This window comes from Haliotis asinina, chromosome 7 (assembly GCF_037392515.1).
Source record: "Haliotis asinina isolate JCU_RB_2024 chromosome 7, JCU_Hal_asi_v2, whole genome shotgun sequence".
In the NCBI taxonomy this organism is placed as follows: domain Eukaryota; kingdom Metazoa; phylum Mollusca; class Gastropoda; order Lepetellida; family Haliotidae; genus Haliotis; species Haliotis asinina.
Window position 1 is genome coordinate 10,027,981 of NC_090286.1, and position 13,221 is coordinate 10,041,201.

At 40.4% G+C, this 13,221-nt stretch overlaps 1 protein-coding gene across 1 annotated transcript in view; it reads left to right on the top strand.

The window, feature by feature from the left end:
- The window catches only part of LOC137290328 (receptor-type tyrosine-protein phosphatase mu-like), a 28,440-nt gene extending 16,435 nt beyond the window's left edge, over positions 1-12,005 (top strand). Inside the window, exons 11-27 of the mRNA XM_067821171.1 lie at positions 639-697; positions 1,090-1,517; positions 1,818-1,905; positions 2,086-2,162; positions 2,286-2,322; positions 2,940-3,037; positions 3,320-3,445; positions 3,765-3,910; positions 4,437-4,572; positions 4,722-4,865; positions 5,223-5,256; positions 5,373-5,437; positions 5,966-6,091; positions 6,176-6,301; positions 7,056-7,195; positions 7,781-7,916; positions 10,764-12,005. Of these exons, the coding sequence (XP_067677272.1) occupies positions 639-697; positions 1,090-1,517; positions 1,818-1,905; positions 2,086-2,162; positions 2,286-2,322; positions 2,940-3,037; positions 3,320-3,445; positions 3,765-3,910; positions 4,437-4,572; positions 4,722-4,865; positions 5,223-5,256; positions 5,373-5,437; positions 5,966-6,091; positions 6,176-6,301; positions 7,056-7,195; positions 7,781-7,916; positions 10,764-10,835 (2,038 nt within the window). The 3' untranslated portion in view covers positions 10,836-12,005. The remainder of the gene's footprint in view (positions 1-638; positions 698-1,089; positions 1,518-1,817; positions 1,906-2,085; positions 2,163-2,285; positions 2,323-2,939; positions 3,038-3,319; positions 3,446-3,764; positions 3,911-4,436; positions 4,573-4,721; positions 4,866-5,222; positions 5,257-5,372; positions 5,438-5,965; positions 6,092-6,175; positions 6,302-7,055; positions 7,196-7,780; positions 7,917-10,763) is intronic.
- Positions 12,006-13,221: the final 1,216 nt, after the last annotated feature.

Consider the following 13,221-nt stretch of genomic DNA (forward strand, 5'->3'; position numbering starts at 1 on the left):
GTAACAGTTGATTATGTTTTCAATTGAGTATTTATACTACCGATGCATCGTGGCTTATACCACAGTGTCTGGTCTTTGGTCAAACGAGATTGCGGTCAAAGGTCACACACTTACCCGTGAAGATCCAGGTTAGATTTGATCTTCGTTAACCCGTGCATGTCGTAACAGGCGACTAACGGGATCGGGTGGTCAGGCTTGCTGATTCGGTTGACATGTCATCATATCCCAATTGCGTATATGGATGATTATGCTGTTGATCAGTGGATTGTCTGGTCCAGGCTCTTGTATTTGCAGACCGCCGCCATATAGTTGGAATATTGTTGAGTGTGACGTAAGACTAAATCCACTAACCCGCACACTGACATCATAAGCATCAAGGGTTATTATAAAGTGTCTCGTAAGGTCCAATAGATTACTATGCATAATGGTGTCAAACAAAGTGTTCTTAAGTTTTTAATTTTTATAAGCCACACTATTGATATCAGGCAAGGTATCGGCGTCATATCAAACATCACATGTTGACAGTTAGGCATTCGGCTTCTACACTGAGACCATTACAAGTTTGGGTTACACAATACCGTGTATATTTTCCTATGTACACAATATATTGAACTAATACATTCTGTTTTTATCCGAAGAAGTCGAAGACATCCACACTCAACGAAAACTGATGCAGATAAATCCCAAGAGCACACAGGTTCGTATAAAGGAATGTTTCCTTAAGCTAGAGCAGGTATTTATACACTTCCTTAACAATGGCATAAAATCTAAAACGAACTGCCGACTCATGGCTTAAGAAAGAAGTTTTGCATCTGCCATTTCTTGTTACTCGCCAACTAATCTGCAAAACATGGCTCAATACTTCGAAATGGTGCAGGTGCAGTCAACTCTATCAACAGATTACCATAAACCACGTGTGTATATATCAACGCATCGACTGGAAACACACAGACATATATGTGTATATATTCATACACACACACGTACTCTAAAACCAGTTCATATTATATATTTTATCTTTGCACAGTTGTGTCCACTGATTTCCATTCAGTACGTTCAGTAATTCAATTCACGTCATTTGAGCTGCAGAGGACAAATTGCACATGGTGGCAAACCCGGTGTATGACAGTGCAATGGATATGGACGAGAAACACAACACTGAGTATGCCAGTGCTATTGATGTGGACGAGAGCCATGAACCTGCGTACGCGAGTGCTATAGACATGGACGAGAACAAGGACACTGTGTGCACCAGAGCTGTAGGTGTAGACGAGAACCAAGACACTGTATGCGCCAGTGCTGTAGATGTAGACGAAAACCAAGACACCGTATGGGTCAGTGCTGAAGATGTGGAGGAAATGAACGAGGCAGTGAACAAGGAGGTGAAGGAGCAAGGCGATGACACGTACTACAACATAGCAAGTGTTCCTGCAGTAACACTCGTGTCAGTAGATCAGCTTCATGGGCGTATCCAGGAGCTACAGGTGCCCGCAGGGGGATTCCAAGCAGAGTATCAGGTACATGAACGATGCGATAATGGCGTATGAATTCCTGTGACGAAAACATAGACACTGACCACCAGGACAATAAAATCCTTTGAAGCGTAATATATAAATAGTTTTCGTGTTTTAATATTTATCTTCTATTATAAAGTGATTTGGGTCACAGAATTAGATGTTCTCATTCTAAATGTTCAGTTACAACTATTGATGGTTTACTGAGATCTTCTTTCATTTTAACTATACCTTATAACTTCATATTTTACAAACTGTACGTTTACAAATCAATCCTGTAACCTGAAACGAATTGATTTACAGAAACTCCCCACTACTTTCACCCGTTCGTACAACGACTCTCAGCTAGACGTCAACAAGGGAAAAAACAGATTCAATAATTATTACCCATGTATGTATTACAGCGCAGTTTAGAGAGTGGTAATATAGATAAGAAATGTGTTGAATAAGTTGATTGGGCTGCTTGAGAGAGGTAGTTGCAATGATTTAGATGTAACGTACGTAAAATTTTCGCTATTGTGCCTCGGTATACAAGTCGTGTCTGTTTATGGGCATGTTTCCTGTATTACAGATGATAACACACGGGTCAAGTTGGAGAAGCTGCCAGACAAGCCTGGTTCGGACTACATAAATGCCAGCTTCATAGACGTTAGTAGAATTTAACATTAACTGATGGAATTGTTATTACGTTTAGCTTTAATGACAGAGCAATGCAGTGTGTTGCTGTAGTGCTGTAGTGTGTTTTGAAGATGAACAACATTTTGGTTGCAGGGCTACTCTCAGCGTAGAGCCTACATTGCAGCGCAAGGTACCATGTCTTCCTTCAAACTCAGTCTGGTGGCAACAGCACACGCACGCACGCACGAACTGTGGGCTTCTATGTTGTCATGAGTGAGTGAGTGAGTGAGTGAGTTTAGTTTTACGTCGCACTTCCAGATATATGGCGACGGTCTGTAAATAATCGAGTCTGGACCAGACAATCCAGTGATCAACAACATGAGCACCGATCTGCGCAATGGGGAACCGATGACATGTGTCAACCAAGTCAGCTAGTCTGACCACCCGATCCCGTTAGTCGCCTCTTACGACAAGCATAGTCACCTTTTATGGCAAGCATGGGTTGCTGAAGGCCTATTCTACCCCGGGACCTTCACGGGTCTATGTTGTCATGAATTTCTTGTAGTCTTTAAGATATTATTGTCCTCAAGATGTTATCTCCAGGAGGAGACAATATTTCAGTATCATCTCTTTGGGGGCAGCAATGCTGCTAGTAGTTTTGCATTCATTGATCATTCATGAGATCAATACCGCGCAACAAATAGTATTGATATTGTGGCAGATGGAAGGGAGATAGCCGCTGATACCATGTTCTGAATACATTTCGACCTCACCTCGTATATGTACATTGCTTGATTGTTTGCACAGGCCCTACTGAACAGACTCTGACTGACTTCTGGAGGTTGATCTGGGAAAAGAACTGCACAAGAATCGTCATGCTGACAAATCTCATGGAGATGGGAAAGGTCAGGGTGAAGCAATTTCATTGAATACTCTTATAAGAATAAACATAGCCTCTATGTCCAGTTTATGTTTGAGGTCAAGAAAATCAGTACACAGAGTTCAACAACTGAGGATATTGTCTGACCATTTGGAAGTAGATGCATGAAGGAACTAATTTAATTTAAATGATTAATATTTTGAGTGCTCGGACATAACCTAGGTTCAATCAAGTACGAACATCTAAGTAGTGCAAAGAAGTAACATGAAGTAGAGGAAAGACTGTAACATACCAATATATGTGGCAGGTTAAATGTGTAACATACTGGTCGGGCGAAAGCGATCTGACTGTGGGAAATTTCAACATCGTTGTGACTAACTCCAGTCAGCGAGCACACTGGGTCATAAGAGAACTACAGGTCACGGATACGAAGGTAAATATATAGGTCAGGGCCTCCTTTCACAAAGCACTAGGGTGATCGTAAGTCACTTAGGTAACCGTAGTGCACTACTAAAGGATGGGACTTCTCAGGTTAACCTTAAAAGGTTGCTTCATGAAAAGAACATATGGTTGGAAATATGGTCAGTGGCTTAAGCTATACCACTGCAATGGTGTGTTCAGGACTATTCAAAGCAATACTGTTCAGAATAAATGATAAACATCATAATGCATTCCAGTTTCACTGAAGAGCTTTGGTTATTTTCTAACAATGTGGTCCTCAAATAAGATGTAATCTTTTTACATATTCGAAGACCAGTACCTGTCGGTGCTTCCGTCAGTTCCATTTTACGACATGGCCGGACCATGGGACGCCTGAGGAGACATCCTTGACCGAGTTTCTGTGGCTTGTCAGGAAAGGACCCCATACAAAGGAGGACCCTCTACTGGTTCACTGCAGGTATGGAAATTAAAGATATGCATATTGACTTATTACACTTACAAGGAGCTATCATCTATTCAGGTAACCCACATCAAAGCTGTAACGCCATGTACACACTCAAATTTCTTGGTGCGTAATATTTTTTCAACATGTGTTGATTTATTCTTTTTTTTCCCATACTCATGAAGATCCGGGGAAGAATATGTCTTCAGTAACCCATAATTGTCGCAAGGGGCGACTTATGGGATGGTCAGAGTCGCGGACTTGGTTGACCTGTCCCCATTTGAGCAGATAGATACTCATTCTGTTGATCACTGGATTGTCTGGCCCAGAACCGATTATTTACAGACCGCCACCAAGGAGCTTGAATAATGCTGAGTGCGGCATAAAACTAAACTCACTTATGTCAAAGATGTAACAACATGTACACACAAACATCGTACAGTACTTGGCGCGTAATATTTGCGGCATTTGCTGCTATTTATTCGTTTTTCTCATGAATAATGTACAATTCAAACATGAACAAAAGTAATTATAACTCCAGTGCTGGGATCGGTCGGACAGGAACCTACATTGCTGTGGACTACCTATTAGACCAGGCTGTGGCTGAAGATAAGGTCGATGTGTTTAGTTGTGTCTCAAAGATGAGAGACCAAAGGAAGGGCATGATACAGACCAAGGTGAGACGTTTCATCTCAATGGCAATGTTCATTTTTGCACTGATGTTTTATATACGAATGAAATGAAGCAAAGAGTCTACAGAAGACACTTTACGCCTAAACTTTGTGTAAACTCGCGAATGTCAACAGTCGTTTTATTATTGCGCCAGGAACAGTACAAATGTGTTTACATGACCTTACAAGAGGCCCTGAAGTTTGGAAACACAACCATGGATATGCAGGAGTTCCTTCAGCATCGAAGTGGGAACAGGACCTTCAAGATGGGACGCATAGAACCCACACGGTTTATACAGGTAGCGGCAAAAACATAGAAATAATACATCTCGGACGCATAGAAGCCACACAGTTAATTCAGGTATAGGCAAAAGCATTGAAATAACATTACGGACGCACAGAAGCCACACAGTTAATTCGGGTAGAGACAAAAGCATTGAAATAATACATCTCGGACGCATAGAAGCCACACAGTTAATTCAGGTAGAGGCAAAAGCATTGAAATGATATTACGGACGCATAGAAGCCACACAGTTATTACAGATAGAGGCAAAAGCATTGAAATAATACATTATGGACAATTCCCTGTAGCATTCTGATATTTATATCTTTCTTCTGTAATGTACTAGACTGATACATTTCTCGACATGTTTCAGATCCTGAATGCTAAAAGGGAGTCCCCAAGAAAAGGTAAGTGAATGTCGGGTTCACTTGCAAATACATGCCACTTGGTTTAAGAGTTCTATTCCGTTCTGTACTATCGATGTTGAAAACCTCCTGCAGAAGAACTAATGCTGTTGTTTCAGAAACCAAGGTCAAGGGAGATGTGTACGTTAATGGACTTTCGCACATTCTAGGTGTACGGTCACAGGTGGGTGGATATAGTCAGCCACGCTATCGGTAATCAGGCATATCCGTTGATGATCATCAACATCTGTGTTCAAATGTTTATGTCACGACTGTATTGACTCCAACAAAGACTATGACACTTGGTCTCTGCCACTACATTTTGAGTGATATTTGATGAACACATGGGTGCTTTGAAGTTCTGAAAAGTACTGCGTAATATCTTTGCAATCTCTCACACACATATGAGCTGAACAAGTATTGCGACTGTCTAGGACAACCTTTGCTGTGACCCTTTAATGAAAATCGTTGCTCAGTGGTCGAAAGGGGCAACGGTGAAAACTTGGCGTATGAAGCGTTTGCTCGTCACGCCGAAGGCTCTGGTTCGATTCCCTACATGGGTACAATCTGTGAAGCCCATTTCTGGGCTCGACGTATACAGCTTTGATAGTCATAACCTGGATGGAATACTGTCAATGTGACTTCAATCCTCTTTCTCCAAATGTTGAAAATGTTGGATATCGTGCAATGTATATGAAATATTCTCATTCAGTCCCACCTGTCCATGAAAGGCTATCTGCTGACTGAAGCTCCCTCTGTCAACACGGCGTCTCTGTTCTGGAAACTCATGGACCAACATGAGTCTTCTATAGTCATTGTCCTGCCAGACTCGCACCAGGTGGGTTGGTCTCCACTTGAAACCTTCACTCAAGCAATCAGATACGTTCACATGTTCCATCTGAACCAATAACTACATTTTCAGGGTCTGTCTAGCTATGTGCCATCCCCAGGAGACAGCCTGAATCTGACTCCTGTCAGTGTGAGATGTTCAACAGAGAACATAATCCACCCCGACATTGTGCTCAGGAACATGCATATACAGATTGACGTAAGTTTTAATTTTGCTATTCGTATGTTGAAATTTCTCTTCAGTATTTTTCCTCATTTATGGAGGCACAGGAAGACACAAAAATATTGAAAACTATTCGTGTATATAAATATACACACAAAATACAAAATTAACTTCACAGATTTATTTGATCATGACCAGTAACCGTAGACATCATTATGACGTCAATAAAGTTATCGCCAAAATTATAAACCGTTCCAGTTCGGTTGAACCATAATTTCCGTTTTATGGCAATACGTAATTGCTTCGTTATCCAACCTAATGAAGCGAACTTAATTTCTGTGTGTAAGCAATATGTCTTGTTTTATGTGTGGTTACCGTGAAACTGACTTCAAATGGGGAACGTACATTTGTAATAAATGAATACACAACATATCTACTGATGTCGCCCAGTTTTAGAAACAAAATATTTGGTGTTCGCCATGAAATGGTTCAGTATATAATACAAGATAGGTTTCATCTCTCGTGAAGATCCCGATAAGAACTGTTCTGCAGCAACCTATATATCTTGTAAGAAGCAACCACCGGTATTAGGTGGTCAGGCTCACTGATTTGGTAGACACAGGCCATGTAATCACAACTGTGTAGATCGATACTAATGCTGTTGATCACTTGATTGTCCGCTAAAGACTCGACTAATTACAGACCACCACGATACAGTTGGAATTAACGAACAAACCAACTAGCCAACTGAGGGAAGCCAATTGTAATCCTCACAATTAATCATTGACAGGACCGTCCACCATTGCCAGTGTGTGTGTACATAATGAACCAGTTTCCAGAAGACTCCCACTCCACTCTGTTGGAGCTCCTGGAACATGTAGATCTTCATACGACTGGGGTTGACTCCCAACCAGTTGCTGTCATCTACAGGTACACTTCTGATCTTTATAGCTTCTAAAACGGTTTTAAACTATTGTTTTACCACAGGATGGGCGTCCACTATTCCGTTTGACCCTTAACTGTAGCATGTAAAAGTATGACGGTAGTTACTTGAAGTTATTCCTTGTAATCATTGATACTTAAGACTGTTAAAGACCCGTGAAGGTCCCGGGGTAGAATAGGCCTTCAGCAACCCATGCTTGCCTTGAAAAACGACTATGCTTGTCGTAAGAGGCGACTAACGGAATCGGGTGGTCAGACTCGCTGACTTGGTTGACACATGTCATCGGGTCCAGTTGTGCAGATCGATGCTCATGTTGTTGGTCACTGGATTGTCTGGTCCAGACTCGATTAGTTACAGACCACCGCCATATAGCTGGAATATTGATGAGTGCGGAGTAATACTCAACTCACTCTCTCACTAAGACTGTTAAGATGACAAAGATGTACACGCAAGCCTTCCTCATGAAGGAAGACTGACGAGGTTCCTGGAAGTTGACCTATTTTGAAACTGTTTGATACACGTACTTTTATCGGTTTACGTAAATTATCAATAATACGTGTTTTATTTTCAAGTGATTCTGACAGAAACAGAGGTGCAATGCTATGCATTCTCAGCAATATTGTCCAAGGCCTGAAGTATGACGAAACAGTTGAAATCTACAACAACATGAAGGCTTTGGTCCACTGCCTGGATCAGGATATCACACAGGTATCTTTACCTTGAAGCTTTGGTATATTTTGGTATGACTTCCTAAGAACCATATGAAAGTCTGACTTCAGAAATAGTTTTAGAATTTTTGCCTTTTTGACCGAAACAAGACGCGGAAAGGGAGAGCTGGTCCAAGTCAAGATAAATCATATTCCAGAACTGGGATACGTCTTGACGAAATGCCATCATTTTAATATATCCTACAACAAGGCTCTACTTGCACATCCGACATTTACACCACATTAAAGAATACGTTACATTTCCTCCTATGTCATACTTCTCAAATGATTACTTTGATTACAAAAAGAGGCAACAAGTCCAAAAGTAAGACAGTTTACTCTCTATTAGGAACATGTGAGTTGGAGCATGTCAGTAAACGTTTTGAATTGTCCCACCGTGACCTCACGTAGACGTCAAAAAGAATTTGGTGAGAGTGATTGCCTTCCTTTGTGCACAATACAAACAGACACATTGTATATCATGAATCCAACACGATAATGGCATTACGCTTTCATAAATCATTGATAACCGATACTGAAAGTGCCACGAAAGCACACATGTTTGTTGATCTTTCATAAGTATGTTTGCTTCGTCCTATAAGACCATAAACAAAATAGTTTTTAACGAGGTTATTATTAGGTTATTAACACTGCTGTCGAAATAAATAATACCATGAGGATTTACTCTCTCAACACCAAAGGAGTAGTGTCACCAGCATACAAACAAGTCAGTAATATCATCAGCCCCATAATAATTAATGTGCAAATTGTGCAGAACATGTGTGATGCAATGAAAGACAGTAATATCATCAGCCCCATAATAATTAATGTGCAAATTGTGCAGAACATGTGTGATGCAATGAAAGACAGTAATATCATCAGCCCCATAATAATTAATGTGCAAATTGTGCAGAACATGTGTGATGCAATGAAAGACAGTAATATCATCAGCCCCATAATAATTAATGTGCAAATTGTGCAAAACATGTGTGATGCAATGAAAGTGTTGCAGTTAAGTAATCTACTAAAACCTAAATAAAGGAATTGTGAAAACGCTTGTATTTAATTTATCAATCGACCAGTGCTTCTGTGAGTACCAGTGCACAAAAGGTGGTTTTATCTTTTAACTGAATGATTGAGTAAGGCTTTGTGCTGCTGTTAGCAATTGTTCCAGCAATACCATAGCGGGGGACACCCGAAATGGACTTCGCATATTGACCCCGGTCTTCGGCGTGACGAGCAAACGCTTTAACCAATAAGCTTCCCTACAGTCCCTCTTCAACTTTTGAAAGGTTGACAATTTTTTTCTTCAAGTTAATTAACAAGTAGTTTAAACTTTCACCCTGAATGTGATATGGTAGACCCGTGAAGGTCCCAGGGTAGAGTAGGCCTTCAGCAACCCATGCTTGCCATTAAAGGTGACTATGCTTGTCGTAAGAGGCGACTAACGGGATCGGGTGGTCAGGCTTGCTGACCTGATTGACACATGTCATCAGTTCCCAATTGCGCAGATCGATGCTTATGTTGTTGATCACTAGATTGTCTGGTCCACACTAGATTATTTTCATACTGCCGCCATATGGCTGGAATATTGCCGAGTGCAGGCGTAAAACTAAACTCACTCACTGATATAGTAAATCATGAAATATATTTAGCGTACATTTTTTCCGTACAAATTAACCTTCTTTGATAATATTTCACCAAATAGTGAGGAAGTACAATGACGTCTGATGCTTTATACGCAGGCTTCGATTAATTAAACTCAAAAATCAGGATTATAAATGGCTGTAAATGACTATTCAAGTAATACACAAATCAATAAAATGCAACAAATGTTTTCCTGTTGACTTCTTGAGCCGTACATTGTGTCAGTTACATCCTGTTTGAGTTTCAATATGTGGACTTCAATTCGATTCAATTCATTCTTTACAAATACTTCCTGACAGTTATAGAGAGACACACCTGTGGCAAATAGTGGCCTGTAAATGTAGAACTAGTTCCTTGTAACATCATTTGCAAGGACCAGTTACAGGAATGAGGAAAGAGTGCTGACTTCCTGTTTGAAAAGAAAATGATAATCCGTTGAAGCAATGATGCTGTTTATGGCACACCATCTGTTCACAATAGCCTGATAGGCGCAATCGGACGGGTCAGCAAGGGCAAACGAAAATGTGACCAGGTGTAATATTCAGTAGCAGGATTGATGAACAGGATATACTTCGTGTGCGTGGATATAATTCCTTCTGAATGAGACGACTATGCTTGTCGTAAGAGGCGGCTAACGGCATCGGGTGGTCAAGCTCGCTGACTTGGTTGACACATGCCATCGGTTCCCAGTTGCGCCCATCGATGTTCATGCTGTTGATCACTGGTTTGCCTGGTCCAGACTCGATTATTTACATACCGCCGCCATATATCTGGAATATTGCTGAGTGCGGCGTTAAACTTAACTCCCTCACTTGTGTTGATAAAATTGTTTCAGAGTGCGTGTCTACCTGCGGAGACAGCTGTGCTCGCCAGTGCGGCGTAAAACTAACCTCACTCACTCTGAATTGTTCTTGGTTTGCATTATTTCTCGCTTCATGTAATGAAAAAGCGGGATATGATGCTGACATTCGACATTCACGTAGCTGTGATCTCTTCCTGCTCTTCGCTATCGACTTTTGGGGTATAACCTTTCTAACGAAGCGATTGATATTGCCCATTGTATCACCATTAATAGGTAACCTAAATATTTGAATTTATGTTTTGCATATATCATGCCATCTAATCACAATGCTTTGCAAACAATTAAAATATTAAAGTTCGATTACATAATTACTGATCTGAAACGTTTTCTATTCTTCAGGCGGACGTTGCTCTTTGTTATGACGTAGCTTCGGCGTTCATAGAGTCGCAAAGCATCTATGCAAACGTGTAGCGAGCACTTATTCTCCTTCAAAACTTCATGGATCAACAAACCTAAAGACTCCAACTTGCAGACAATATCTGATACTATCAACACTCCCATTCTTAATGAATTTGCATTTTCTGTGTTAAATGTGTTTTGTCCCTCTATTGTACAGTTATTTTTAATGATTATTTTAATGGTATATTTATCAGTAAGTTACCATCGATCCTTACTTCTGAATTTCGCCTTTTGTGTCAAAGAAATCTTAAAATGATGAGGTTTTGTTTTGTGCATGCATCGTATGTTAGAAGACGTTTATTTTATTATTTTGTAAAAACAAATGTTATACTGTTGACCTACAAGTTAATATATGGTCATGGTAATATCAAATCTTCAGAAACAATTCAGTTAAATTCTGTGTTTGCATATGTCTGAAGGATGAAATCACCCTTAAAACATGATCATTATTTTCTAATTCAGTCATCTGTCGGGAACAGAGGCATCAGGCACATGTAATTCGAGGGACAGGTCATTACAGCCACATTATGAAGTTCATTTATCATAATAATAGTTCTCTGAATGATATATATAACAATACAACAATAACGCACACATGTCTCATTATAGCAGGATGCTGACATCATCCGACAGATATTTCACATTTTTGTTATGTGCCTGTTCGACGGCTTGAAAAAAAGAGACACATTTTACGTGCTGTCTCTAGACAGAATGAAAAGTACAACTTAATGGAGGATATTGTCCTCTTTATTTTTTGTTTTCTGCACAGAGCGACGTTTTGATGTAGATTCTTACATTGATCTTCTGTCATCGTTTCATTCTTTACTTACCAACTTCTTGAATACAGATAAAACAATTAGTGAGACTCTAAAAAGAAGTAATACTTAATGGTTGTATTTGCCTATTCTGTAACCCGTTAGTTCGTGTAAGATACAAATCTCTCATTTTGACATAGATTAACAAAACTACCATAAATTTTTGAAAAATGAAAATTCATATAAAATTCATAAAGTGGAAAGACACGTGTATCCGTCATTCATGCATGGTTCATGATCTCGCTGCGTTGTTGCTGTTATTATCAACTGTTTTTTGTTAGTTTTTTTGCTTTCAATAAAGATATTTGATACTATGTTTTATTTCATTTACATTTTTAAATATGGTAATAAAATGCACTTTCCTGGATGATTTGATATCTGTGTTTTATCAACCCACGATTACTTGATGGGGTGATATTTTGGTAACATAACAATACTGCAAAGAGTTCATGTTCATATGTCCGATTACAGATATGTATGGTCGTGGCGGCCAGCATGTATGTTGCATGTATGGCATGACGCGGCACACTGTTCACGCAGTGACAACTGAGGTCCTCCTGACTAACTGTTCCGAAATGACTTTCTAAAATGAAGTGACTGAACTGATCAGAAGAGTGTTAGCAACAGCTGCATGGAATGGATGGTGCATGATAATTGCAATATTAAAGTATTATTGACATGTGAAGAGCAAGTGATATTTGATGAAGAATGAATTAATCAATGAATTTCTAACTACAACAACGAACGTAAGCTTTACAGCGGATCATTTATTTGTCCTGCACACCTTTCCATACACCAAGGCCAAAATAGATCAGGCATGTATTGAAATAATGTGCATAATTCAAACATTTACAGCTCTTAGAGAATGAAACCGTAACTGCTATCACCTTGCACAACCACCATGAGTACCCTGTGTGCTGGTGGCAGATTAATGGTGTGTATTTTGATGAATGCATTTTAAAAACATAAATTGGGAGGTTTAATATCGTCTCCGCCATGCCCGCGGCTTTGACCCCGAGGTCCATCCTTGGTACGACCCTGAACATGTCCAGGGCGTCCTGGAAAATGATGCTTTTAAACTTCTCTGGAATAGGCCAATATGCACTCTGAGACGAACTCCTGCCAACAAACCTGACCTTGTCCTTTTTGATAAAGCCAATGAAATTATACATATCATTGAATTTTCTGTCCCTTTTGACAGCAATGTGATTGGCAAGATTCAGGACAAGCGTAATAAATATGCGGACCTCGCCTTTGAAATGTCTCGCTTGCATCCCAAGTACACTGTCGTCAGGCTCCCCATTGTTCTTGGTACCCTTGGTTTTGTACCTCCCAATCTCTTGGCGCAGATCAGGAGAGTGCCGGGTTCTCCACCGGGAACGCAGCCCTCCCTCTCTCCGGGTTCCGGCAAGGAGGTTTCTTTCTGGTTCCGGTGTTCCAGTTACACTTACAGATGGCGGTACATCCGGGCCCAAGAGTGTGTGCTGTTGAAGATGGTGGTTCATCCGGCGGGATCTCGGGAGAGTAGACGCATTGACGGTTTTGTACCTCCTAATCTCTTGGCGCAGATCAGGAGAGTGCCC